Source organism: Oncorhynchus clarkii, chromosome 21 (genome assembly GCF_045791955.1).
Source record: "Oncorhynchus clarkii lewisi isolate Uvic-CL-2024 chromosome 21, UVic_Ocla_1.0, whole genome shotgun sequence".
Classification (NCBI taxonomy): Eukaryota; Metazoa; Chordata; class Actinopteri; order Salmoniformes; family Salmonidae; genus Oncorhynchus; species Oncorhynchus clarkii.
The window spans coordinates 8,311,076-8,338,423 of record NC_092167.1 but is presented as its reverse complement, the minus strand read 5'-3'; the positions used below and the strand labels follow the sequence as shown (position 1 = coordinate 8,338,423).

The 27,348-nt window shown below is 47.8% G+C and overlaps 1 protein-coding gene across 5 annotated transcripts in view; it reads left to right on the top strand.

The window, feature by feature from the left end:
* Window positions 1–27,348, top strand: part of LOC139378451 (bridge-like lipid transfer protein family member 3B) — a 51,157-nt gene that overhangs the window by 14,290 nt on the left and 9,519 nt on the right. For 3 of the 5 annotated variants that reach the window (XM_071120633.1, XM_071120631.1, XM_071120632.1), the window contains exons 3-18: window positions 1,595–1,633; window positions 4,331–4,422; window positions 4,614–4,803; window positions 4,903–5,043; window positions 7,904–8,071; window positions 14,424–14,610; window positions 15,290–15,373; window positions 16,296–16,457; window positions 17,169–17,278; window positions 17,359–17,500; window positions 17,896–18,092; window positions 18,407–19,174; window positions 19,738–20,402; window positions 22,313–22,393; window positions 22,836–22,990; window positions 26,359–26,531. In XM_071120633.1, the coding sequence (XP_070976734.1) occupies window positions 1,595–1,633; window positions 4,331–4,422; window positions 4,614–4,803; window positions 4,903–5,043; window positions 7,904–8,071; window positions 14,424–14,610; window positions 15,290–15,373; window positions 16,296–16,457; window positions 17,169–17,278; window positions 17,359–17,500; window positions 17,896–18,092; window positions 18,407–19,174; window positions 19,738–20,402; window positions 22,313–22,393; window positions 22,836–22,990; window positions 26,359–26,531 (3,354 nt within the window). The remainder of the gene's footprint in view (window positions 1–1,594; window positions 1,634–4,330; window positions 4,423–4,613; window positions 4,804–4,902; window positions 5,044–7,903; window positions 8,072–14,423; window positions 14,611–15,289; window positions 15,374–16,295; window positions 16,458–17,168; window positions 17,279–17,358; window positions 17,501–17,895; window positions 18,093–18,406; window positions 19,175–19,737; window positions 20,403–22,312; window positions 22,394–22,835; window positions 22,991–26,358; window positions 26,532–27,348) is intronic. The other 2 variants (XM_071120635.1, XM_071120634.1) reach the window with 1 other exon arrangement.

The window sequence follows — 27,348 nt, the reverse complement described above, 5'->3', positions numbered from 1 at the left end:
TGTATGCGCACACATCATCTGACACTCCCTGGAGATGGTGAATGGAGCAGAATAACAACAAACTCTGTTAGTCAGGTCTCTACTACCAGCCTTCTCCTTCCTCTTCTGAAACCCCTTCTGTTTTCTTTGCCCTAATGATTCTCTCTTGTATTTTATCTCTGCTGTCTTGGGTCTTCATCTTATCCCTGTCTCAGGACCTTCCCTTTTTACATAGCAGGCAATATATTCTAACAAGTAGAGTGGGGAGCTGCCCAGCGTTGAAACTGTGAAAGGATAAAGTTTTGTCTTCTGAAATTGCCTTGAGTTATGTCTGTCTGTCTGTTCTCCTAGATGAGGCCCATTTGTGTCACTAACTTAGCATTATTGATGTAACACTCGCTGTGCATTGTCCTTGGTGTAATGCTGCAGTCATAATGGCCCAATCATTGAGGTAATGCGTGCTGCATACGTGTGTACCTGGTCCTCGGTGGCCATGCTCTTCCTCTGCTGAGCAGACTTGTCCATGGCCTCGCTGAGTGACTTGGCGTACTGGACCATGGCTTTGAGCTGGGAGTCAGTCAGCACCCACAGCAGGTCATCTAGGATCAGGATCAGCTTAGAGGCCACCACGTTACAGTCATTGGAGTTTTGCCAGTGCGTCACAGAGTTCTGGTCATCTAGCCTAAAGGAACAGTGGGCTTGGTCATCTAGCCAATAGGCACAGTGAAATAGTGGGCGTGGCCCACGTAGCCGGGGAGGACCAGTGGACGTGGCCCACGTAGCCGGGGAGGACCAGTGGGCGTGGCCCACGTAGCCGGGGAGGACCAGTGGGCGTGGCCCACGTAGCCGGGGAGGACCAGTGGGCGTGGGCCAAGCGGAACCTGCAGCTAATAGCTGCCACTGATTTAGATGCCAGCACGCATACAGTCGTGCACATGCCCATCCTCATTGGAGCGGGGACACACAAACCCACAACTCAGGCACCCAAAAACTGTTCACTTCCATGTCTAAATCTCTGCTCCAAACTCACCTACAGGCACAGGCTCTGCTAAACCATTTCAGTTCAATGACTGAAGAAGTCAAATACAGTTTTAGTGTAGTAATTCAATTAGCGCCACATATCTAAATATTTATTTCAGTGTTTATAGCCTTTTAACGGGGAGTCACTCGTTGTGTGGGAAGATGAACATGCCCAAATCTGCAGATTACTCTTTGGTGTAAAAGCTATTTGATTTGACACGGGCATGATTACGAGGGTCTGCTCAGAGGGATTAGTGTAGTTTGGGGAGGAGTGGAATGTGCTGGCACTGACTGCTTCTCTAGACTGACTCCTTGATTCATTCTCTCAGCCTGGCTCTCTCATTTCAGCTGATTTACATTCACAGCGATTACATTTATTTCAGGAATAGACGCATTCAAATGTATTTCAGAAAAATATATAAGGAATATGTGACTGTATTTAGCATATAGGTTAAATACAAGAAAATATGATCATATTATGGCTGTGCCGATGTTGTTGGGCTGACTAGATTGCAGGTGTATGATATTGAACCAATATTACTTTCACGTATTGGAGCCTGGCTGGCTGACTCTAATTCCTTCTCTTCATTGACAGATCCCATGGACCAAGCTGAAGACCCACCCCATCTCTCTGGTAAGTCCCGCCCTCCTTCCCCCTATTGCTGACACGTTACAACTGTTGTAGCCACTTGTCCCCCCCCCCCTTCAAAAAAAAGAAGGCCTGTAACAACATGGGCAAATAAGGTGACTGAGAATTGTTGTATGACCAAAATAACCTTCATTATTATCACTGGTATTGACAATGGAAGGCTGCTGCTCTCTGATCCCATGTATTATACACCATCTCCTGCTGTTGTGGCCTTGAGCAAGGCACTTAACTCCCCACAAAGTAAAATACTGCCCTGATAGCCTACTGTATAAAACACATGGTCCGTCAACCCTCCGTCTGGAGAGCTACTGTATAAGAGACGTGGTCCGTCAACCCTCCGTCTGGAGAGCTACTGTATAAGACACGTGGTCCGTCAACCCTCCGTCTGGAGAGCTACTGTATAAGACACGTGGTCCGTCAACCCTCCGTCTGGAGAGCTCCTGTATAAGACACGTGGTCCGTCAACCCTCCGTCTGGAGAGCTCCTGTATAAAACACGTGGTCCGTCAACCCTCCGCCTGGAGAGCTCCTGTATAAGACACGTGGTCCTTTCCCCCTTTTCTCCCCGATTTTGTCTCATCGCCTCAACTCCACAGCGCGCTCGGGAGGCGAAGGTCGAGTCATTCGTCCCCCCCAAACTGCGCTTCTTAACACCCGCCCGCTTAACCCGGAGGCCAGCAGCACCAATGTGCCAGAGGAAACACCGCTCACCTGACAACTGGAGGCGCCCGGCCCGCCACAAGGAGTCGCTGGAGTGCAATGAGCCAAGTAAAGCCCCCCCCCCCCCCCCGGCCAAACCCTCCCCTAACCCGGACGACGCTGGGCCAATTGTGCCCCGCCCTATGGGACTTCCGATCATGGCCGGTTGTAATACAGCCCGGGATTGAACCCGGGTCTCTAGTGACGCCTTAGACCGCTGCGCCACTCGGGAGGCCGGTGTGCAGGCTTTTGATCCAACCCTGTTCAAACACCAGTCAGCTTATCCAAGGTCCTGTTGAGCAGCAGATTTCTTTGCAATAGGGTGTGTTCGAGTAGGGCTGGACCAAAAGCCTGCACACCCAGTAGCTCTCTTGGAATCTCCTGGAGGATGGTTGGCCCACCCTGCAACATTACAATTACAACCAAATACTTTTTATGTCTTTATAAAATAATATCCTCATTCAATGAACCAGGGATCAAATGTCTGAGGTGGGCGAGGTAGTTAACTAAGATGTTTATCTATTTGTCAGGCAAAAATATTCCGCATTGAGGGGAGATCTTGACAGTAGTAGTTACTTGTCAATTAAGCTATTTTAAGAATATATATTTATAATTGTCAGAATTACATGGCCAGTATTGAAAAGAGGAGAATCCAAGCCAATTTTGTGCGTTTGTGACTTTTCTACACCTGGAGTATGCAGCATTGGCTTCATCAACTATACACCTGTATCAACTGTGTTGTGGCCATTTGTGGTTATACACAAGTGCCGGTGGAAAGTTATTTTAGGACATCAGACATGACAATGACATTAGTACATGCTAATAGCTAACTAGCGAGATAACCAGACAAACTACAATATGTTTTGAATTGGCCATCTACACTGAACAACAATATAAACACAACATGTTAAGTGTTGGTTTCATGAGCTGAAAAAAAAGTATACATTTTTACATTCATGTTAGTGAGCATTTCTCCTTTGCATATCAAGAAGCTAATTAACAGCATGCTCATTACACAGGTGCACCTTTTGCTAGGGACAATAAAAGGCCACAGATGTCTTAAGTTTTGATGGAGTGTACAATTGGCATGTAGACTGCAGGAATGTCAACCAGAGCTATTGGCAGAGAATTGACTGTTCATTTCCATACCACAAGCTGCCTCCAACGTCGTTTTAGAGAATTTGGCAGTACTTCCAACCGGCCTCACAACCTCAGACCACGTCTGAGGGAGGGGGGGGGGGGGGGGGGGGGGTTGGTGTATTTCTGTCTAATAAAGCCATTTTGTGGGGGAAAATTCATTCTGACTGGCTGGGCCTGGCTCCCCAATGGGTCGGCCTATACCCACCCATGGCTGTGTCCCTGCCCAGTCATGTGAAATCCATAGATTAGGACCTAATGACTTTATTTCAATTGACTAATTTCCTGATTGTTTATATTTTTGTTCAGTATAGTTAACCAGACAAACTTACACTTATTATTTTACCTGCTGCACAAATACCTGTCTCTCTTCCAACTCTGGCAACAGCAAACTGGCACATGCAGGCGATGTGAACACCAGGACTTTTCCAGGATTTGCATTGCTGACCAAAAATGAGCTATAACTCGCAAATAAATAATTAATTAGCAATAAATATCAACAAATGTGCAAACACGGGTATGTTCGCTTTGATCTCAAAAACACATCTCGTGACTGATTGAAAGACTGCACGTGCCTGTCAATAAAGGCCTACAGTAATTCTCCTCTGAAGTGCTCTGCAGAGATTGAGGCCAGTGTGCTATACACTAATCTGGATGCCACTCATCCACTTCTGATGGGAGTAGCCTCATTGTGCAAAAATCAAACAATCTTTTTTTTCTTTTCTTGTCCATTCCAACTTAATCTGTTCTTCATGTCCAACTATTTTTTTACTTTCATGGGCAAGCAGACAACTGTTAATGTCTTGCACTGGTGTGTGTGTTAATCGTCTGCATCTCTGTCTCCCAGACCCTGGACAAGGTGGTAATGGAGATGAGCACCTGTGATGAGCCCCGCCCTCCCAATGGCCCGTCTCCCATAGCAACGGCCTCGGGGCAAAGGTGGGAGCTGGTGCTCTTTCTCTCTTTTTCTCCCCCCCTTTCAGAGGGTAGTTTTGTGTAAGTGCATGGTGTCTGTCTGCCTGTCCTTGTGCGATGGGGCTGAAAAATACTTTACTAAAAAACACCTGCATTCAGTTCATCAAAATCCATCCTTCAATTGCCTACCTCCTCCTCTTCCCCCACTCCCCCAGTGAGTATGGCTTTGCTGAGAAGGTGGTGGAGGGCATCTCTCTGTCCATCAACTCCATCGTGGTGAAGATCAGTGCCAAGGCGTTCAACGCCTCCTTTGAGTTGAGCCAGCTGCAGGTCTACTCTGTCAACACCAGCTGGAGCCTGTCAGACCTCCGCTTCACACGCATACAGGACCCACACAGAGGAGAGGTGGGTGCACTGCATACACGCATGGAAGTGTATGTAACCGCCGTAACCCTGTGTGTGTGTGTGTGTGTGTGTAACCATGGCTACCTGTGCGTCCCTCAGATCCTGACGTTTAAGGAGATCAGCTGGCAGATGATCCGCATCGAGGCGGACGCCATCCAGAGTGCCCAGAACGAGATGCTGAGTGCCCCCATCCGCCTCATCACCAACCAGTCCAAGATCAGAGTCACCCTGAAGAGACGGGTACAATACGCCACACACATGCGGGCATGGAAACACTCAGGTGCAAACACACACACACCCGTCTCATCATCAACCAGTCCAAGATTAGATGTCACTCTGAAGTGGCCGGTAGGACGAACACACAGCACACTGATACACCCTGACCCGAAATCAGTGGCACTCTGAAGAGACTGGTAGGACACACACACTAAACATATGACACAGTCACACATGCACACACATTTGCCTCATCACCAACCAGTCCAAGATCAGTTGCTCTCAAGAGGCGGGTACGACACACACACACGGCGCAGTCACACACGCACTCAGAACAGTCCTTGGTCTAATAGAATAGAGAACAGTATGTGGGCCAACAGCCTGCAGAATCAGCTTCAGTAAACAAAGATCTTTATCTCACACACCAGCAAGCCCTGCAGCCACTGTGTGTTTAAACAGACAAAAGTGTGTGTGGGTTGTATGCACACTCCTTTGTCTGTGTGTGTGAAAACAAAGATGTACCAGATGACTGTGTGCTGAGTATGTACTTTCTCCAGTCAGTCATGGAGTGTGTGTGTGTAGTCAGTCAGTCAGTCAGTCAGTCATGGATATGGAGTGTGTGTAGTCAGTCAGTCAGTCAGTCATGGATATGGAGTGTGTGTGTAGTCAGTCAGTCAGTCAGTCATGGATATGGAGTGTGTGTGTAGTCAGTCAGTCAGTCATGGATATGGAGTGTGTGTGTAGTCAGTCAGTCAGTCATGGAGTGTGTGTGTAGTTAGTCAGTCAGTCAGTCAGTCATGGATATGCAGTGTGTGTTTTCTCCAGTCAGTCAGTCAGTCAGTGATATGGAGTGTGTTTTCTCCAGTCAGTCAGTCAGTTAGTGATATGGAGTGTGTTTTCTCCAGTCAGTCAGTCAGTCATGGATATGGAGTGTGTGTTTTCAGTCAGTCAGTCAGTGATATGGAGTGTGTTTTCTCCAGTCAGTCAGTCAGTCATGGATATGGAGTGTGTGTTTTCTCCAGTCAGTCAGTCATGGATATGGAGTGTGTTTTCTCCAGTCAGTCAGTCAGTCAGTGATATGGAGTGTGTTTTCTCCAGTCAGTCAGTCAGTCAGTGATATGGAGTGTGTTTTCTCCAGTCAGTCAGTCAGTCAGTGATATGGAGTGTGTTTTCTCCAGTCAGTCAGTCAGTCAGTGATATGGAGTGTGTTTTCTCCAGTCAGTCAGTCAGTCAGTGATATGGAGTGTGTTTTCTCCAGTCAGTCAGTCAGTCAGTCATGGATATGGAGTGTGTTTTCTCCAGTCAGTCAGTCAGTCAGTCAGTGATATGGAGTGTGTTTTCTCCAGTCAGTCAGTCAGTCAGTGATATGGAGTGTGTTTTCTCCAGTCAGTCAGTCAGTGATATGGAGTGTGTTTTCTCCAGTCAGTCAGTCAGTCATGGATATGGAGTGTGTTTTCTCCAGTCAGTCAGTCAGTCAGTCAGTCAGTTAGTGATATGGAGTGTGTTTTCTCCAGTCAGTCAGTCAGTCAGTGATATGGAGTGTGTTTTCTCCAGTCAGTCAGTCAGTGATATGGAGTGTGTGTTTTCTCCAGTCAGTCAGTCAGTTAGTGATATGGAGTGTGTTTTCTCCAGTCAGTCAGTCAGTGATATGGAGTGTGTTTTCTCCAGTCAGTCAGTCAGTGATATGGAGTGTGTTTTCTCCAGTCAGTCAGTCAGTCAGTCATGGATATGGAGTGTGTTTTCTCCAGTCAGTCAGTCAGTGATATGGAGTGTGTTTTCTCCAGTCAGTCAGTCAGTGATATGGAGTGTGTTTTCTCCAGTCAGTCAGTCAGTCAGTCAGTTAGTGATATGGAGTGTGTTTTCTCCAGTCAGTCAGTCAGTCAGTTAGTGATATGGAGTGTGTTTTCTCCAGTCAGTCAGTCAGTGATATGGAGTGTGTGTTTTCTCCAGTCAGTCAGTCAGTGATATGGAGTGTGTGTTTTCTCCAGTCAGTCAGTCATGGATATGGAGTGTGTTTTCTCCAGTCAGTCATGGATATGGAGTGTGTTTTCTCCAGTCAGTCAGTCAGTGATATGGAGTGTGTGTTTTCTCCAGTCAGTCAGTCAGTCAGTGATATGGAGTGTGTGTTTTCTCCAGTCAGTCAGTGATATGGAGTGTGTTTTCTCCAGTCAGTCAGTCAGTCAGTCATGGATATGGAGTGTGTTTTCTCCAGTCAGTCAGTTAGTGATATGGAGTGTGTTTTCTCCAGTCAGTCAGTCAGTGATATGGAGTGTGTTTTCTCCAGTCAGTCAGTCAGTCAGTCATGGATATGGAGTGTGTTTTCTCCAGTCAGTCAGTTAGTGATATGGAGTGTGTTTTCTCCAGTCAGTCAGTCAGTGATATGGAGTGTGTTTTCTCCAGTCAGTCAGTCAGTGATATGGAGTGTGTTTTCTCCAGTCAGTCAGTCAGTCAGTCAGTCAGTGATATGGAGTGTGTTTTCTCCAGTCAGTCAGTCAGTCAGTCATGGATATGGAGTGTGTTTTCTCCAGTCAGTCAGTCATGGATATGGAGTGTGTTTTCTCCAGTCAGTCAGTCATGGATATGGAGTGTGTTTTCAGTCAGTCAGTCATGGATATGGAGTGTGTTTTCTCCAGTCTGATGACTTTTATTACATCTCCCATTGATGATTGCACCTTTTGAATAACACTGTTTTGGTTCAACACAAGAAGTAATGTGTGTATCTTCAGATGAAGGACTGAAATGTGGTGTGTGTGTCTGTATCCTGTATGTATAAAGCATCTGTTGTGTGTGTGTGTGGGGTCTATATATAATGAGTATTAATGTTTGTAATGAGTATTACTGTCTTTTGTATGTAATAATCTATGTAGAATGTGTTTATCTCCAGTCCAAGGACTGTAACGTGGTGGCCTCTAAGCTGATCCTGATCCTAGATGACCTGCTGTGGGTGCTGACTGACTCCCAGCTCAAAGCCATGGTCCAGTACGCCAAGTCACTCAGCGAGGCCATGGACAAGTCTGCTCAGCAGAGGAAGAGCATGGCCACCGAGGACCAGGTACACACGTATGCAGGCGCACGTAGGCAGGGATACACACACACACACTCACTCACGGAGGCAGGTAGACACACACGTGCGCACACAGGCCAGGAAACGCACACACATATACACACACTTACTTAACAACTGAAGCAGGTAGCTAGCTATGTGCTCAGTCACTCCTCTGTCAGACAGACCTACAGTGGAAAAATGATTTGCCCCAGTCGTGTAACCTGTCCAGACTTAGAGTAGATGCCAAAATCTTTCTCTCCCTCTTTCTCCCCCCCATCTCTCTCGCCCGCTCTGTTATGGTTGGTCTGGTAATTAGTCCTTGTGCTCCAGGAAAGGATGTTTGGTTCTTTCTGTGCGGTCGCTCTGCCATATAGCCTCTCACTCCCTATCGCTGCGCTCTTGCTCGCTTATTCATGTACTGGCTCAAACTGGGCTTTGAGCATTCTGACCTACATGTGGCAGGCTATGCCATCTGCTGATGAGAATGAGCACTGCACACTCCTTCGCTCATAAAAATCTTATTAATTTGTGTCTGTGCCAAGTACAACAGGTAGACCTTATCGTGAAATGCTTACTTAAAAGTCCTTCACCAACAATGTAGTGCAAGAAATAGTTAAGAAAATATTTACTTTTATTTTTTACTTTTGTTTATTTAGTAACACAATAAAATATCAATGCTGATGCTACAGGTTAGTGTAAAAACAAAGGGGTCATCTATGTAAATAGTCCATGTGGCCATTTGATTAGATGTTCAGGAGTCTTATGGCTCGGGGGTAGAAGCTGTTTAGGAGCCTCTTGGTCCTAGACTTAGTGCTCCTGTACCGCTTGCCATGCGGTAGCAGAGAGAACAGTCTATGACTGGGGTGACTGGAGTCTTTGACCATTTTTTTGGCCTTCCTCTGACACCATCGAGTGGCGTACTGCATTAGCATCGAATAGCCCCCGCGAAATGCAACTTTTCAGGGGAGTTGGGAACCAATATACACAGGCATTTGGGAAAGCGAACAGGTTGTTTTTTCAAACAGAAATTTGCACCCTGTAGCACAAACTCTCTTTAGTTTTGGGACACTGTAAATTCCATGAAGAATAAGAGCACCTCTTCCCAGCTGCCCACTGAACTGAGGCTAGGAAACACTGTCACAAATTGAGAATTTCAGGAAGCATTTTTCTACGGCTGGCCATGCTTTCCACCTGGCTACCCCTACCCCGGTCAACAGCCCTCCACCCCTCACAGCAACTTGTCCAAGCCTCCCCCATTTCTCCTTCACCCAAATCCAGAGAGCTGATGTTCTGAAAGAGTTGCAAAATCTGGACCCCGACAAATCAGCCGGGCTAGAGAATCTGGACCCTCTCTTTCTAAAATTATCTGCCGCAATTGTTGCAACCACTATTACTAGCCTGTTCAAACCTCTTTCGTATCGTCTGAGATCCCCAAAGATTGGGAAGATGCTGCGATTATACTTTGCCTTTCTAAGGTCTTTCGAAAGCCAAGTTAACAAACAGATCACTGACCATTTCAAATCCCACCGTACCTTCTCCGCTATGCAACCTGGTTTCCGAGCTGGTCATGGGTGCACCTCAGCCACGCTCAAGGTCCTAAACGATATAACCGCCATCGATAAGAGAAAATGCTGTGCAGCCGTATTCAATCACCACATTCTTATCGGCAGACTCAACAGCCTTGGTTTCTCAAATGACTGCCTCGCCTGGTTCACCAACTACTTCGCAGACAGAGTTCAGTGTGTGAAATCGGAGAGCCTGTTGTCCGGACCTCTGGCAGTCTATGGGGGTACCACAGGGATCAATTCTCTGGCTGACTCTTTTTTCTCTGAATACATCAATGATGTCGCTCTTGCTGCTGGTGATTCTCTGATCCACCTCTACGCAGACGACACCATTCTGTATACTTCTGGCCCTTCTTTGGACACTGTGTACACTAACCTCCAGACGAGCTTCAATGCCATACAACTCTCCTTCCGTGGCCTCCAATTGCTCTTAAATACAAGTAAAACTAAATCCATGCTCTTCAACCGATTGCTGCCCGCCCGTCCAGCATCACTACTCTGGACGGTTCTGACTTAGAATATGTGGACAACTACAAATACCTAGGTGTCTGGTTACACTGTAAACTCTCCTTCCAGACTCACATTAAGCATCTCCATCTCCATTCTAAATCTAGAATTGGCTTTCTATTTCGCAACAAAGCATCCTTCACTCATGCTGCCAAACATACCCTCGTAAAACTGACCATCCTACCGAACCTCGACTTCGGCGATGTCATTTACAAAATAGCCTCCAACACTCTACTCAACAAATTGGATGCAGTCTATCACAGAGCCATCCGTTTTGTCACCAAAGCCCCATATACAGTGGGGCAAAAAAGTATTTAGTCAGCCACCAATTGTGCAAGTTCTCCCACTTAAAAAGATGAGAGGCCTGTAATTTTCATCATAGGTACACTTCAACTATGACAGACAAAATGAGGAAAATATATCCATAAAATCACATTGTAGGATTTTTAATGAATTTATTTGCAAATTATGGTGGAAAATAAGTATTTGGTCACCTACAAACAAGCAAGATTTCTCTCTCACAGACCTGTAACTTCTTCTTTAAGAGGCTCCTCTGTCCTCCACTCGTTACCTGTATTAATGGCACCTGTTTGAACTTGTTATCAGTATAAAAGACACCTGTCCACAACCTCAAACAGTCACACTCCAAACTCCACTATGGCCAAGACCAAAGAGCTGTCAAAGGACACCAGAAACAAAATTGTAGACCTGCACCAGGCTGGGAAGACTGAATCTGCAATAGGTAAGCAGCTTGGTTTGAAGATATCAACTGTGGGAGCAATTATTAGGAAATGGAAGACATACAAGACCACTGATAATCTCCCTCGATCTGGGGCTCCACGCAAGATCTCACCCTGTGGTGTCAAAATGATCACAAGAACACCATACCTACTGTGAAGCATGGGGGTGGAAACATCATGCTTTGGGGCTGTTTTTCTGCAAAGGGACCAGGGCGACTGATCCGTGTAAAGGAAAGAATGACGGGCCATGTATCGTGAGATTTTGAGTGAAAACCTCCTTCCATCAGCAAGGGCATTGAAGATGAAACGTGGCTGGGTCTTTCAGCATGACAATGATCCCAAACACACCGCCCGGGCAATGAAGAAGTGGCTTCGTAAGAAGCATTTCAAGGTCCTGGAGTGGCCTAGCCAGTCTCCAGATCTCAACCCCATAGAAAATCTTTGGAGGGAGTTGAAAGTCCGTGTTGCCCAGCAACAGCCCCAAAACATCACTGCTCTAGAGGAGATCAGCATGGAGGAATGGGCCAAAATACAAGCAACAGTGTGTGAAAACCTTGTGAAGACTTACAGAAAACATTTGACCTCTGTCATTGCCAACAAAGGGTATATAACAAAGTATTGAGAAACTTTTGTTATTGACCAAATACTTATTTTCCACCATAATTTGCAAATACGTTCATAAAAAATCCTACAATGTGATTTTGTGTATTTTTTTTTCTTCTGATTTTCTCTGTCATAGTGTACCTATGATGAAAATTACAGGCCTCATCTTTTTAAGTGGGTGAACTTGCACAATTGGTGGCTGACTAAATACTTTTTTGCCCCACTGTACTACCCAACACTGCGACCTTTATGCTCTCGTTGGCTGGACTTCGCTACATATTCGTCGCCAAACCCACTGGCTCCAGGTCATCTGTAAGTCTTTGCTAGGTAAAGCCCCGCCTTATCACCATAGCAGCACCCACTTGTAGCACGCGCTCCAGTAGGTATATTTCACTGGTCACCCCCAAAGCCAATTCCTCCTTTGGCCACCTTTCCTTCCAGTTCTCTGCTGTCAATGACTGGAACGAATTTCAACAATCACTGAAGCTGGAGACTCATATCTCCCTCACTAACTTTAAGCACCAGCTGTCAGAGCAGCTCACAGATCACTACATCTGTAAATAGCCCATCCAACTACCTCATCCGCATACTGTTATTTTTTTGCCCCTTTGCACCCCAGTGTCTCTACTTGCACGTTCATGTTCTGCACATCTATCACTCCAGTGTTTAATTGCTAAATTGTAATTATTTCGCCACTATGGACTATTTATTGCTATGGACTTATCTTACCTTATTTGCACACACTGTATATAGACTTTTCAATTGTGTTATTGACTGTTTGTTTATTCCATGTGTAACTCTGCTGTTTGTCGCACTGCTTTGCTTTATCTTGACCAGGTCGCAGTTGTAACTTGTTCTCAACTGGCCTACCTGGTTAAATAAAGGTAAAATAAAAAATTAAATAAATATAGGTATTGAATGACAGAAAGCTTGGCCCCAGTGATGTATTGGGCCGTACGCACCACCCTCTGTAGCGCCTTGCTGTCGGATGCCAAGCAGTTGCCATACCAAGTGGTGATGCAACCGGGCAGGATGATCTCGAGGGTGCATCTGTAGAACTTTTTGAGGATCTCGGGACCCATGCCAAATCTTTTCAGTCTCCTGAGGGGGGAAGGTGTTGTCATGCCCTCTTCACGACTGTCTTGGTGTGTTTGGACCATGGTAGTTTGTTGTTGTGGACACCAAGGAACTTAACTCTTGGCATGCTCCACTACAGCCCCATCGATGTGAATGGGGTCGTGTTCGGCCCTCCTTTTCCTGTAGTCCACGATCATCTCCTTTTGTCTTGATCACATTAAGGGAGAGGTTGTTGTCCTGGCACCACACTGCCAGGTCTCTGATCTCCCAATAGGTTGTCTCATCGTTGTCGGTGATCAGGCCTACCACTCTTGTCATCAGCAAACTTAATGATGGTGTTGGAGTCATGCTTGGCCATGCATTTGTGTGTGAACAAGGAGTACAGGAGGGGACTAAGCACGCACCACTGAGGGGCCACCCTGTTGAGGATCAGCATGGCAGATGCGTTGTTGCTTACCCTTACCACCTGGGGGGTGACCTGCCAGGAAGTCCAGGTTCCAGAGGTGTTTATTCCCAGGGTCCTTAGCTTAGTGATGAGCTTTGTGGGCACTATGGTGTTGAATGCTGAGCTGTAGTCAATGAGCAGCATTTTCACGTAGGTGTCCAGGTGGGAAAGGGCAGTGTGGAGTGTGATTGAGATTTAGCCATCTGCGTAGCTGTTGGGCGGTATGCGAATTGGAGTGGCTCTAGGGTTTTCGGGATGCTGTTGTTGTGAGCCCATGACCAGCCTTTCAAAGCAATTCATGGCTACCGACGTGAGTGCTTCAAGGCGGTCGTCATTTAGGCAGGTTACCTTCACTTTCTAGGGCACAGGGAATATGGTTGTCTGCTTGAAACATGTAGGTATTACTTACTCGGTCAGGGAGAGTTTGAAAATGTCAGTGAAGACACTTGCCAGTTGGTCAGCGCATTCTCTGAGTATTCGTCCTGGTAATCCGTCTGGCCTCGCAGCCTTGTGAATGTTGACCTGTTTAAAGGTCCTGTTCACATCGGCTATGGAGAGCGTGATCACACAGTCGTCTGGAATAGCTGGTGCGCTCGTGCATGCTTAGGTGTTGCTTGCTTCGAAGCGAGCATAGAAGGTATTTAGCTTGTCTGGTAGGCTCGCGTCACTGGGCAGCTCTCGGTGGTGCTTCCCTTTTGTAGTCTGTAATAGTTTGCAAGCCCTGCCATATCTGACAAGCGCCAGAGCCCGGGTGTAATAGGATTCAATCTTATTCCTGTATTGACACTTTGCCTTTTTGATGGTTTGTCTAAGGGCTTTGTCGGATTTCTTATAAGCATCCGGATTAGTTTCCCGCTCCTTGAAAGCGACAGCTCTAGCCTTTAGCTCGGTGCAGATGTTACCTGTAATCCGTGGCTTCTGGTTGAGATATGGTCTCGAGTGGAGATCATCCATTTTATTTTCCAGTGATTGCACGTTGGCCAATAGAATGGATGGCAGAGGTGGGCTACCCACTTGCCAACAAATTCTCACAAGGCACCCTGATCTCCTCTCCCTGTATTTCCGTCTGATCTTCATGCGAATGACAGGGATTTGGGCCTGCTCTCGGAAAAGCAGTATATCCTTCGTGTCAGACTCATAAAATAAAACAATCCCTGTTCCGATATCCAGAAGCTCTTTTTGGTCATAAGAGATGGTAGCAGCAACATTATGTACAGAACAAGTTACAAACGATGTGGAAAAACCCACACAAGACAGAACAGTTGGTTAGGAGCCCATAAAAATCCCCTCCGGCGCCATTATCCCAAGCAACACTAGTTGGATGCACTTAACTTTATTTGTGTCTGTCTGCTTCTCCATATGTCTCTGTGCCGGTGTCTGCATAGTGTCTGTATTTTTTACGGTCTCTGGTCTGTATCCAGGAGTCATCGGCGCCCCCCTCAGCCCAGCAGGTGCGTAGCCAGCAGGTGTCGTCAGGCACAGCGGCTGACCAGAGCGCCACCATGGCTAATCTGTTCGCTGCCTTCGACGTGTGTGAGACCTCCCACCACCTGCAGATCACACACCTCGACCTGCACATCTGTGACGACATACACGCCAAGGACAGAGGTACACACACACACAAACGTATGACACGTGTACACACACACATAGTACATAGACACGCCTGCTAATACACACATACAAATGTAAAACACACACATACCTCACACAAACTTCAGACAGATGTTTGACTGACTGGCTGATACCTACACAAGTTGGGCTCTGACGCACATTGGACCTTTGCGCATTACCTTATCTTCTGCCTCTGCGTTTTTCCCTCCCTCCCAACCCTCTCTCCCTCTCTCCCTCCCTCCCAACCCTCTCTCCCTCTCTCCCTCCCTCCCAACCCTCTCTCCCTCCCTCCCAACCCTCTCTCCCTCCCTCCCAACCCTCTCTCCCTCCCTCCCAACCCTCTCTCTCTCTCCCTCCCAACCCTCTCTCTCTCTCCCTCCCAACCCTCTCTCTCTCTCCCTCCCAACCCTCTCTCTCTCTCCCTCCCAACCCTCTCTCTCTCTCCCTCCCAACCCTCTCTCTCTCCCTCCCAACCCTCTCTCTCTCTCCCTCCCAACCCTCTCTCTCTCTCCCTCCCAACCCTCTCTCTCTCTCCCTCCCAACCCTCTCTCTCTCTCCCTCCCAACCCTCTCTCCCTCTCTCTCTCCCTCCCAACCCTCTCTCCCTCCCTCCCAACCCTCTCTCTCTCTCCCTCCCAACCCTCTCTCTCTCTCCCTCCCAACCCTCTCTCCAGTGATCAATAAGAGGATAACTGGTGGGGCCATGCAGCTCTCCTTCAGTCACATTACCCTGGACTACTATCCCTCCCACAGAGCAGGTAGACACCACCACAACCTCTACACAACCACCCTACAACATTACTACCCCTCCCACAGAGCAGGTAGACACCACCACAACCTCTACACAACCACCCTACAACATTACTACCCCTCCCACCGAGCAGGTAAACACACCACAACCTCTCTCCAACATTACTACCCCTCCCACAGAGCAGGTAGACACCACCACAACCTCTACACAACCACCCTACAACATTACTACCCCTCCCACAGAGCAGGTAGACACCACCACAACCTCTACACAACCACCCTACAACATTACTACCCTTCCCACAGAGCAGGTAGACACCACCACAACCTCTCTCCAACATTACTACCCCTCCCACAGAGCAGGTAAACACACCACAACCTCTCTCCAACATTACTACCCCTCCCACAGAGCAGGTAAACACACCACAACCTCTCTCCAACATTACTACCCCTCCCACAGAGCAGGTAAACACACCACAACCTCTCTCCAACATTACTACCCCTCCCACAGAGCAGGTAAACACACCACAACCTCTCTCCAACATTATTACCCCTCCCACAGAGCAGGTAGACACCACAACCTCTCTCCAACATTACTACCCCTCCCACAGAGCAGGTAGACACCACTACAACCTCTCTCCAACATTACTACCCCTCCCACAGAGCAGGTAAACACACCACAACCTCTCTCCAACATTACTACCCCTCCCACAGAGCAGGTGAACACCACCACAACTTCTACCCAACCTCCCTCCAACTGCCACACAGCTGATGGGAGTAATATTAATCTTTCTGATCTCTCAACAGCACAATGTGTCTTTCTCTGTCTGTATACCATCTCTATTAGTGACAAGAGTAGGTACTTAGACAACGGTTTCTCCCTCGTATTTTGCTTTCTGTCCTCTCCCCCATTCATCTCTCTGTCTCCAGGTGAGAGTTGTCTCCACTGGATGCAGTACAGTGAGGCCACTAAGGCCAGGGAGGGCTGGGCCAGGAGTCTGCTGGAGGAGTTCAAGTCTAACGTGGAGATGTTGAAGACCGCCAAGAGAGACCGGGAGGGCCCGGCCAACTCTCACTCCTCACCACAGCACGGTAAACAAAAGAACAGCACAGGCACGCACACACACAGAGTACGGTAAACACTCACACAGACACACCTCCCCTCAATGTGATTGAAACATAGTAATCCAATAAAGGTGTGTGTTGGCGCATCTGTCCTGATTCACTTTTTATTCAACCACTAAGAATCTGTCCCAGCAGCCCATGAAGAGTGATGTTGGTTAGACAGTTGACATTCAACTGAACTAGAATACACTTGGTGTCATCTAGTGGGTAATTTTTAGAAGAGCCCCAAGAGTTGGAATTAAGTGAAGTGTTGGTTTCCCTAGCATCACACTGCCTAGTCACTCTGAGTTCTGTCCTCTCCAGTGTCCAGGTATCCCTCCAGTGTCTCCAGTGTTAGGGACAGTGTGTATGGTCCCGTAGGGCAGGACGAGACAGGAAGAGGAAGAATAGTGGTGGTTAGGGGGCCAGACGACCTACCCCCGGGGTGGGTGCGGGCACGAGCCATGGTACGAGCGAGGGAGAGGGCGAGGGCACGGGGGCGGGCACAGTGCTGCTTCTCATGCCTAGAGCCAGGTACCCCCCTAACCGATGGTGTGCGCACGCGGTGTGCGGTGATACACACCTTTTGTGATGATGTCAGAGGGTGGCAGGTGGTCTGATTGGCTCTGTTTTTCTCTCCCCCCACTGTCTCCTTATTCTCCCTACCATCCTTTCTCTCCCTCCCCCCCTCCTTTCTAGGTAAGATCAGTACTAGTTCTACCAGTATCCTCAGTTCTCCCCAGAACCCCAGGGCGCAGCTCCTGTCCAGCTCCATTGTCCTCAGGATAGCTGACTTCAGCATCTACCAGGTCAGCACACGCACACAGTTGACGTGCTTATCTGATCCACCCACTTCTCGTACTGACCTCATCCCGTGTGTGTGTATCAGGTGTCCACAGCAGACCAGCGTCGCTCCAGCCCTAAGGCCATGATCTCCTGTAATAAGAAGTCCCTGTACCTCCCTCCTGAGATGCCTGCCATCCACATCGAGTTCACCGAATACTACTTCCCTGACGGAAAGGACTACCCCAGTAAGATTGGTTCCTACTCTTATTCAGTTCCTAGTTTTTGGTTCCTAGACCCTCATCATACAGGGTATACAGGTTTTACTCCAGCCTAGCGCTAACTCATCTGATTGAACTGTTTGAAGTCTTGACTTGATGTTTATGTGAATTGGGTGTGTTAGTGCTGAGGGAAAGGTGAATGCATTAGTGCGTTACCTCTCTTCTCTTCCCCCTCCACTCATTTCTAGTTTCCAACCTCTATCCTCTTCCCCACCTCCTGCAGTCCCTTGCATTTATTATTATATCATCTTCTCTTCCCCACCTCCTGCAGTCCCTTGCATTTATTATTATATCATCTTCTCTTCCCCACCTCCTGCGGTCCCTTGCATTGATTATTATATCATCTTCCCTGCCTCCTATAGTCCCCTGCCCCAACCTGTATGTGCAGCTGAATGCGCTGCAGCTGGTGCTGGACCCCAGGAGCCTGGTGTGGTGCAACCTGTTTACGCTGGACCTGAGGCAGAGCCTGGAACAGTTCATGGAGCTCTACAAGCTCAACGACGAGGAACAGAAGCCTGACGAGCACATCGACATCAGGGTGGACGGACTAATGCTCAAGGTAGAGGGCTAGAAAGGTAGAGGTAGAAAGGATACACAACCACAGGCTCTGTCATGATGTTATGTCGCTGTTCAAATCACACACACACTCATATTGACTCCTTGGACACTTTGATTCAGTCAGTTGAGAAATGCAAACGCTACCATAGCTGTGAAAAAAGCCCTTAAAGGTCAACACACTCCATTTCTGTAAGAGCGTAGTCTTTACATTTCTAACAGATTGGAAATTAATCTCATTAGTCATCTTGTACACATTGATGACCTCTATGTATATTTTCTAATAATGTGTTTCTCTTCCTCTCTCCCCCACCACAGTTGGTAGTGCCCACGGACAGGGACCCCTCCTATCCCCAGGACCTCCCCCGCTCCGTCTCTGTCCAATGCTCGGAGATGGTGGCCACCAACACCCGCCACCCCCCCAACTGCTCCCGCTCCCACCTGGAAGCCCTCCTCCTCTCCTTTCAAGAACAACAGTTCTTCTCCACCTCCTTTTCCTCCTTCCCTCGCTCCTCCACCTCCTTCCCGGTGATCCACCCTGTTTTCCAGCGCCACGCGCATGAGCAGGACACTATGTTGCACAATGTGTATAAAGGGTTGGTGTCGCCCTCGTTGGGCGTGGATGCCCTCAAAATGCCAGCTGCCACAGACTTGTGGGCGGTTCATTTTGCCCAGTTCTGGGTGGACTACGAGGGGACGCGCGGCGGGAAGGGGCGGCCCCAGCCCTTCGTTGACGCCTTCCCCCTCACTCTGTGGGCGTGCCAGCCGGTCAGACATGCCCAGCACCAGGAGCGGCTAATGGGCGGGGCTTCGAGAGGGCAGAGAACGCCCCTTTCTGCAGCTGCAGGCCTGGCCAGGAGCGAGCCTGTGGATACCGTTGGACGTCTGCAGAGGAAGAGGCTTTTGAAGGAGTACTATAGTACTGTTACGGACGCCACAGCAACAGAGGCCTCGCTGCCGCCTAGCAACGGGTTTCACAAGCCACTGTCCCTGGACAACATCCCCCCACCTTCCTCGTCTTCCTCTTCCAGTAAGGAAGCAGACATGCACATGTTAGTGCACGTACAAAAGCATTTGAGTGCTCAGGTGAGTGATGATTCATATTTTGGTGTGTGTGTGTGCACTAAGTGTACAAAACATTAGGAACATTTTATTTTCCTGGTCAGTCTGATCCCTTATTGATGCCACGTGTGTGTGCCATTCAGAGGGTGAATGAGCAAGACAACATATTTAAGTGCCTTTGAACGAGTTTTGGCAGTAGGTGCCAGGTGCACTGGTTTATGTGTCAGGAACTGCAGCGCTGCTGGGTTTTTCACACAACAGTTTCCCATGTGTATCACGAATGGTCCACCATCCAAAGGACATCCAGCCAACTTGACACAACTGCAGGAAGCATTGGAGTCAACATGGGCCAGCATCCCTGTGGAACGCTTTCCACACCCTGTAGGGTCCATGCATCGATGAATTGAGGCTGTTCTGAGGGCAAAAGGATGGTGGTGCAACTCAATATGAGGGAAGTGTTCCTAATGTTTTGTACACTTTGTATTAATGTATGACGTGTGTGTATAATGTGAACCAACATGCATTACACTGTGTTTATTTGAGAATGCTGAAGTGTGTGTAGTTATGAGTATAATGTGTGTGTCCAGGTGAGCCACAGGCAGTACATGTTCCTGATGCGGCTGCAGCGCAGCATCAAAGCCTTGCAGCACACCCTGCAACAGGACCTGGAGGGGATGGGCTCCAAACGAGACAAGGCAAAGACCACATCGGACCCCCCTCCAGACCACCAGCCCTTCAGTGTCTGTGTGGGGATCCTGCTCAAAAGTGCAGAGGTAGCCCTCCTCTTGAAGCCGGTACCCCAGCCCGAGGGTCCTAGTTCCCCCCTAGGGTCGGAGTTGTCCCCCTCGGAGAGTAGATGCACCTTGGAGACTGGGAGTGACGGAGGGGAGGGGGGGGATAGAGGAACCCACGTGGAGGGGGCTGGGGCGAAGGGAAGCTGTACAGTGGACCAGCTTATGTGCGGGGGAGGGGTAGAGGGTGGGATAACGCAAGGCCCCGCCCCTCTCATCCCTGCCTCTGCCCCCAACCTGAAGGCTTCTCTTGACGAGAGGACAGGGAGATCGAGTTCAGAGGAGTTGGGAGAGGCTTCCCTGGAGGCCTGGACTGGGGGAGAGGAGCCGGGGACCGGAGTTGATTGTACAGCCCAGCAGGGTGAGTCCTCCGGGGCAGACCCCAATCTCTCAGACCCCCTCTCCACCAAAGACTGGAACGAGAAGAACCCTGGGGCCAGATTGCCTGAGTCTATGTCCAGGTAATTCCCTTCCGTCATTATCATAATACAGTCTGGTTATTTAGACTGTCATTACCGTAACAGTCCTTTTCCAGCTATTTAGACCTGTAGCCACTGTCAATGACCAGGTATTCAGTTCAGTGTTTCCACTGCAGTCATTTAGCTGTGGCGCCACGGCAAAAAAAAATATGGGACATTAAAAAAAAGTAAACCGAGGTGCACTTTGAAGATGCTGGAACAGTCCACATTTACTTTTCCTCTGCGGACAAAATCAGACAACCCCACAGTATAATAGTTCCTCTATTTACATAATCGGCTTGTTATCTTGTTATGCAAGATAAATATTCCTCTCGAGGCGGTTCAAATTACGAGTGTCATAGGGAGGGAATTCCCAGACTCTAAAATCGGCTGCTCACTTCTACCAGCCACACCGGTTTAGTCTTTATATGGCCTGCGTATGGTCTAATGAAGGAACGCTGAATGAATGGCATTAATAACTTCAAATGAACTGAATGATTGAAAATAGGCCTACTTGCTTGCACTTCGAGATTTCACTCTTGCAGCACGTTTCCACGGTGATGTAGCCTATTCCTTAATCACAACCTTTTTTCCCCTCCGGTTAGGCCTACGTTAGCCATTTTCACGTAACCTAGGCTACCCAGGAAAAATACGCTTTGTAATGTGTTGTATCATGATTGGCCCAGAGTCGTCCGAGGTAGGCCGTCATTGTAAATAAGAATTTGTTCTTAATTAACTGACTTGCCTAGTTAAATAAATAAAAATGATCTGATGGGGAGAGGGAACATAAGCGCTGCACGTGGACAAATTAGAAAATTTTCATGCGTGCTTGGCTGGTAGACTTATGTCTGTCTCGCCGCTCGCAGAGTGGAATTCACAACACAACAAGCGCCTGGGTTTTGAAAGTCTAACTTGATTTTAAAATGTTTCCCGACCCGCAATGTAATTGTTCTGAACCACGAACCGACCCACGGTTTGAAAAGTTTTGTTTATTCCACCCGCCAGCTGATTTAATTAATTTTTGTCTCACCCATGCCTATCTGACCTGATGCAGGACTCTACTAATGATTAGCCCAACAGGGTAAATGCAGATAGGCTACCCCATGCGTCAGCCCTTTTATTTATAGCCACTATGCTGCATCAGTTGGGATACAGGTGATAATGCGTCCTTTTAAAAAGTTACCAGAAGTGAGCTTCTCAGTCCTGCATAAAAATTCTCTGGGGGGGACCCCAAAACAGTGGGGGAGGGAAACCCCCTCATCTTTCCCGTTACTGCTACTCATTTCTCCAGAGGAACACTGATTCCGTTACTTCCATAACATATTGTTCAGCTATTCAGATGGTCAGTCTGTAAAACATTCACAGTGATGATTCACTCCAAAGCAAACAATAAGAACATCTTTACTGTGACTCTGTGCATGTCCCGGTCGCCAGATCAGCAGTGGGAAATGCAGGCCAATCGGCAGGCAGACCGTAACACTCATTCAGAGGACTTATGACAAGCTTTAAATAAACAGTCACTCCTATTACTGCAAGACTCAGTCACAACAATACTTCCTCCAGATGTCATTACAGTTACTCACTTATTCATGCCCAGCTTAGTAAACCATCATTTAATGTTACTTTACTGTTACTTGGTCAGTCCCATCACATCAGTAGGTGGTTCTACATCATGTTTGTGTAAATACAGTGACCTCACTGTACCTGCCCTATACGTCACAATATCAATGTTGTCACCCATAAGAGGTGTTTGTTCATTTGTGTGTGTTTCTGCCTTGTCCACTGTGCTCCCATACAAGGTGTGCGTCTGTCTTTTTGTGTGTGTTTTTTCTCTCACTGCTATTCTGTAGCTCAGTGTGTCCTCTGCTCTGACCCATGCGGGGTGTGTGTGTGTGTGTTCTTTCTCTACAAAGGAAAGGCAGTCTGTCAGTGGTTTCTGACCGGCTCAGCTCCTCAAACACCCGGTCCACCTCCCTATATTCTATTTCCAACATGTAAGACACGCTATGGGTCTGTCTGTGTGTGTCCCCGCATTCCTTTAAATATCTGTTACATGTTCTATCTGTATGTGTGCATGTAGAATTGTCTGTGGTTGGGTGTGTATCTGTGGGTCTGTATACATTTACACAATGCAAGTTGGTGTGTGTACCCGGTGAATAGTGTGTGTAGCCTTTATCTGGTGACTAGTAGCAGATAGCCTTGGCTAGGTCAACGGTCTAGACCTGAGCCCGGTTTCCCAAAAGCATCTTAAGGCTAAGTTCATTGTTAGGACCAGCTCAATGGTTCTGATGATGAACTCAGCCTTAAAATGCTTTTGGGAAAGGGGGCGCAGGGCTATTCAAATCCAAGCCTTGAGGTCCACAGTACTCCTGTTTTTCTTTCCCCCTCACCCTTCTCCCCCACTCACACTCACTCTTGTTTGTTTGTGTGTTCCAGTGGGCGCCTGATGAGGGAGCGTTCCCAGTCCAGTTTCTCAGTGTCCTATAAGAACATGAAGAAGACTCCGTCTCTGCAGTCCTTGGACAACCTCTCCATAGACAGCTACCTGATGGAGGACGGAGACACAGACACATACAGCCTGCTGGAGAAGGGTAGGCACACACAGGGCCCTGGGTCCTAGACTTCCTGACGGGCTGACCCCAGGTGGTGAAGGAAGGCAACATCACGTCCACCACGCTGACCCTCAACACGGGGGCCCCTCTGGTGCTCGGCCGCATCCTAAACTCCCTGTTCACCCATGACTGCGTGGTCATGCGCGTCTACATCTCATTCATCAGGTTTGCTGACGACACAACAGTGGTAGGCCTGATTTTACTAACAACAATGAGGCAGCCTACAAGGAGGAGTTGAGAGCCCTGGTGGAGTGGTGCAAGGAAAATAACCTCTCCCTCAACGTCAACAAAACAAAGGAGCTGATCGTGGACTTCAGGAGGCCGCAGCGAGAGAACGCCCCCATCCACATCGACAGGCAGTGGATAGTCAACAGCTTCTAGTTCCTCACTGAGAATGTGAAATGGTTCCTTCACACCGACAGTGTGGTGAAGATGGCACAACAAAGCCTCTTCAACCTCAGGATGCTGAAGAAATTAATCTTAGCCCCTAATATGCTGACCAAACCAGCCGCGTTACAAAATAAATGTTCATATACATGTTCAATCATTTCATCCACTGCTCGCGCACGTCAACAGCCTACCAGGAATATAACTTGGCTCTATTTTAGAAGCTTGACTCGCTGCAAGTCCAGCCTCTCCTATCTACTCATTGGGTTTTAGGAGCATATACCGACGTGGGTGATTGAAAGATGAACTGAGGTCCACACTCCAGGCCAGTTGGTGGCATTAATGCACCTTAAAGATGGTTGCCAACCGCAATATAAAATCCACAGAAGAAGAAAGATGAACAAGGAGAGGCTAATCAAAGAGAAAAAGGGGAAACCAAGTTATCTGTGGATTCATTGTTGGAGTAGAGAACACACAATTTTGTATGACTTAAAATAGGTCAAAATTCTACAAAGAGCCAGCTCAAAAAAGGACCATATGCATTTCAGATAAAATAACAAGCCAAAGTTTATCTCCTAGGACAAATTAACTAGCAACAGCAAGCTAGCTAAATGTCCATGAATGTTTAATTTACGTTTCGCCCTCTCCCGAAATTAATATAGTTGGTTCACAGTAGGTTTTGGTATTTTAACCTGTGTCATGAACGTGGCTGGTGGAGACCAAATCAACACGCGTGCGCACACAGACGATGAACAAGTTTGGTTAGCTAGTAAGACCCTCACAAACTTCTACAGATGCACCTTTGAGAGCATCATTACCTCATGGTACGGCAATTGCACCGCTCGCAACCTCCAGGCTCTCCAGAGGGTGGTGCGGTCAGCCCAACCCAACGGGGGCATCTACAGCACCCGGTGTTTCAAAGGCCAAGAAGATCATCATTCTCTCCGCTACCATCTAGAAGATGGAGACCATGCAGGTGCATCAACACTGGGACAGAGAGACTGATAAACAGCTTCTATATCCAGGCCATCGGACTATTAAATAGTCACCACTAGCCGGCCTCCGTCCAGTACCCTGGCCTGAACCTTAGACACTGTCGCTAACAGCCAGTACTCTACCCTGCACCTTAGAGACTGCTGCCCTATTTACATAATAATGTTTACATACTGATTTACCCACTTCATATGTATATACTGTATTGTAGTCATGGATCATCCTATATATCTACTGTACACACCTTTTCTATGAATATACTGTCCAGACTGTCTATACACACCATTCACATACATATGTTTATATTCTAGACTCTGGTCCAGAAGCTATTTCCTGCCATTCTATCCATTTTGCTGTGGGGTTGTGTGTACTGTATTCTCAACATAGCTCATTGATTGCGTACTTGTTTTACTGCGTTCTTCGGAGCTACAGTTGAAGTCGGAAGTTCTTGTTCTTTCTATTCCATAGTTTGTCCAGGATATGGCAGTTGTGAGCTGATGTGCTCTATACCAGAATAAAGATGTCCTCTCACTGTCAATTGCGTTTATTTTCAGCAAATTTAACGTGTAAATATTTGTATGAACATAAGATTCAACAACGGACATAGACTGAACAAGTTCCACAGACTAACAGAAATTGAATAATGTGTCTGACTAAAGGGGGGGTCAAAATCAAAAGTAACAGTCAGTATCTGGTGTGGCCACCAGCTGCATTAAGTACTGCAGTGCATCTCCTCCTCATGGACTGTGCCAGATTTGCCAGTGCTTGCTGTGAGATGTTACCCCACTCTTCCACAAGGCACCTGCAAGTTCCCGGACATTTCTGGGGGGAATGGCCCTAGCCCTCACCCTCCAATCCAACAGGTCCCAGACATGCTCAATGGGATTGAGATCAGGGCTCTACGCTGGCCATGGCAGAACACTGACATTCCTGTCTTGCAGGAAATCACGCACAGAACGAGCAGTATGGCTGGAGGCTGTGTCATGGTGGAGGGTCATGTCAGAATGAGCCTGCAGGAAGGGGTACCACATGAGGGAGGAGGATGTCTTCCCTGTAATGCACAGCGTTGAGATTCCCTGCAATGACAACAAGCTCAGTCAGATGAGGCTGTGACACACCGCCCCAGACCATGATGGACCTTCCACCTCCAAATCAATCCCGCTCCAGAGTACAGGCCTCGGTGTAACGCTCATTCCTTCGACGATAAACGCAAATCCGACCATCACCCCTGGTGAGACAACTTTGAAGAGCACTTTTTGCCAGTCCTGTCTGGTCCAGCGACGGTGGGTTTGTGCCTATAAGTGCCGGTGATGTCTGGTGAGGACCTGCCTTACAATAGGCCTACAAGCCCTCAGTCCAGCCTCAGCCTATTGTGGACAGTCTGAGCACTGATGGAGGGATTGTGCGTTTCTAATGTAACTCGGGCAGTTGTTGCCATCCTGTACCTGTCCTGCAGGTGTGATGTTCGGATGTACCAATCCTATGCAGGTGTTACACGTGGTCTGCCACGATCAGCTGTTCGTCCTGTCTTCCTGTAGCGCTGTCTTAGGCGTCTCACAGTACGGACATTGCAATTTATTGCCCTGGCCACATCTGCGGCCTTCATGCCTCGCAACATGCCTAAGGAATGTTCATGCAGATGAGCAGGGACCCTGGGCATCTTTCTTTTGGTGTTTTTCAGAGTCCGTAGAAAGGCCTCTTTAGCGTTCTAAGTTTTCATAACTTTGACCTTAATTGCCACAGGTGCATAATTGCCACAGGTGCATGTTCATTAATTGTTTATGGTTCATTGAACAAGCATGGGAAACAGTGTTTAAACCCTTTACAGTGAAGATCTGTGAAGTTTTAAGAATTATCTTTGAAAGACAGGGTCCTTTTTTTTGTTGCTGAGTTTAGGTTTTTGTCTGGTATTTATCAATGTATTGGTAGCAGACCACCAATTTTTTTTATTCATTCTGTGTCCACAGACGACGTGTCCATCTCAGGCTTTAAGGATGTGGTGAGGGAGCAAAGTGCCACAGAAATTGCCAAGGAGGCAGCAGCAGTAGCGGCCATGGGCACAGGGGAGCAGGACGGTGCTGGCTCACCAGATACTGTCAGTGCCACCTCCCAGAGCATCGACGAACCTACCAAAGACATGGTAATACACACATGCACAGGAAATGTATGCCCACATTCAGGCATGGACACATGAACAGACACCGTGCTGTACACACACATGCATACACACACACTATACATTGCATTCGGAAAGTATTCAGACCCCTTGACTTTTTCCACATTTTGTTACGTTACAGCCTTGTTATAAAATCGATTAAATTGTTTTTTCCCCCTCAATACCCCATAATTACAAACCAAAAACAGGTATTTAGTTTATTTTTAATACATTTGCAAAAATGTCTACTACATTTATATAAGTATTTAGACTCAGTACCTTTTGGCAGCGATTACAGCCTCGAGTCTTCTTGGGTATGACGCGACAAGCTTGACACACCTGTATTTGCTTAAGGTCGTTGTCCTGTTGGAAGGTGAACCTTTGCCACAGTCTGAGAACCTGCTCCAGAGCACTCAGGACTTCATCAAGGATCTCTTTGCACTTTGCTCTGTTCATCTTTGCCTTGATCCTGACAAGTCTCCCAGTCCATGCTGCTGGAAAACATCCCCACAGCATGATGCTGCCACAAACATGCTTCACCGTAGGGATGGTGCCAGGTTTCCTCCAGATGTGACGCTTAGTGGTCAGGCCAAGGAGTTCAGTCTTGGTTTCATCAGACCAGAGAATCTTGTTTCTCATGGTCTTTAGGTGCCTTTTGGAAAACATCAACCGGGCTATCATGTGCCTTTTACTGAGGAGTGGCTTCCGTCTGGCCACTCTACCAAAACGACCTGATTGGTGGAGTGCTGCAGAGATGGTTGTCCTTCTGGAAGGTTATCCCATCTCCACAGAGGAACTCTGG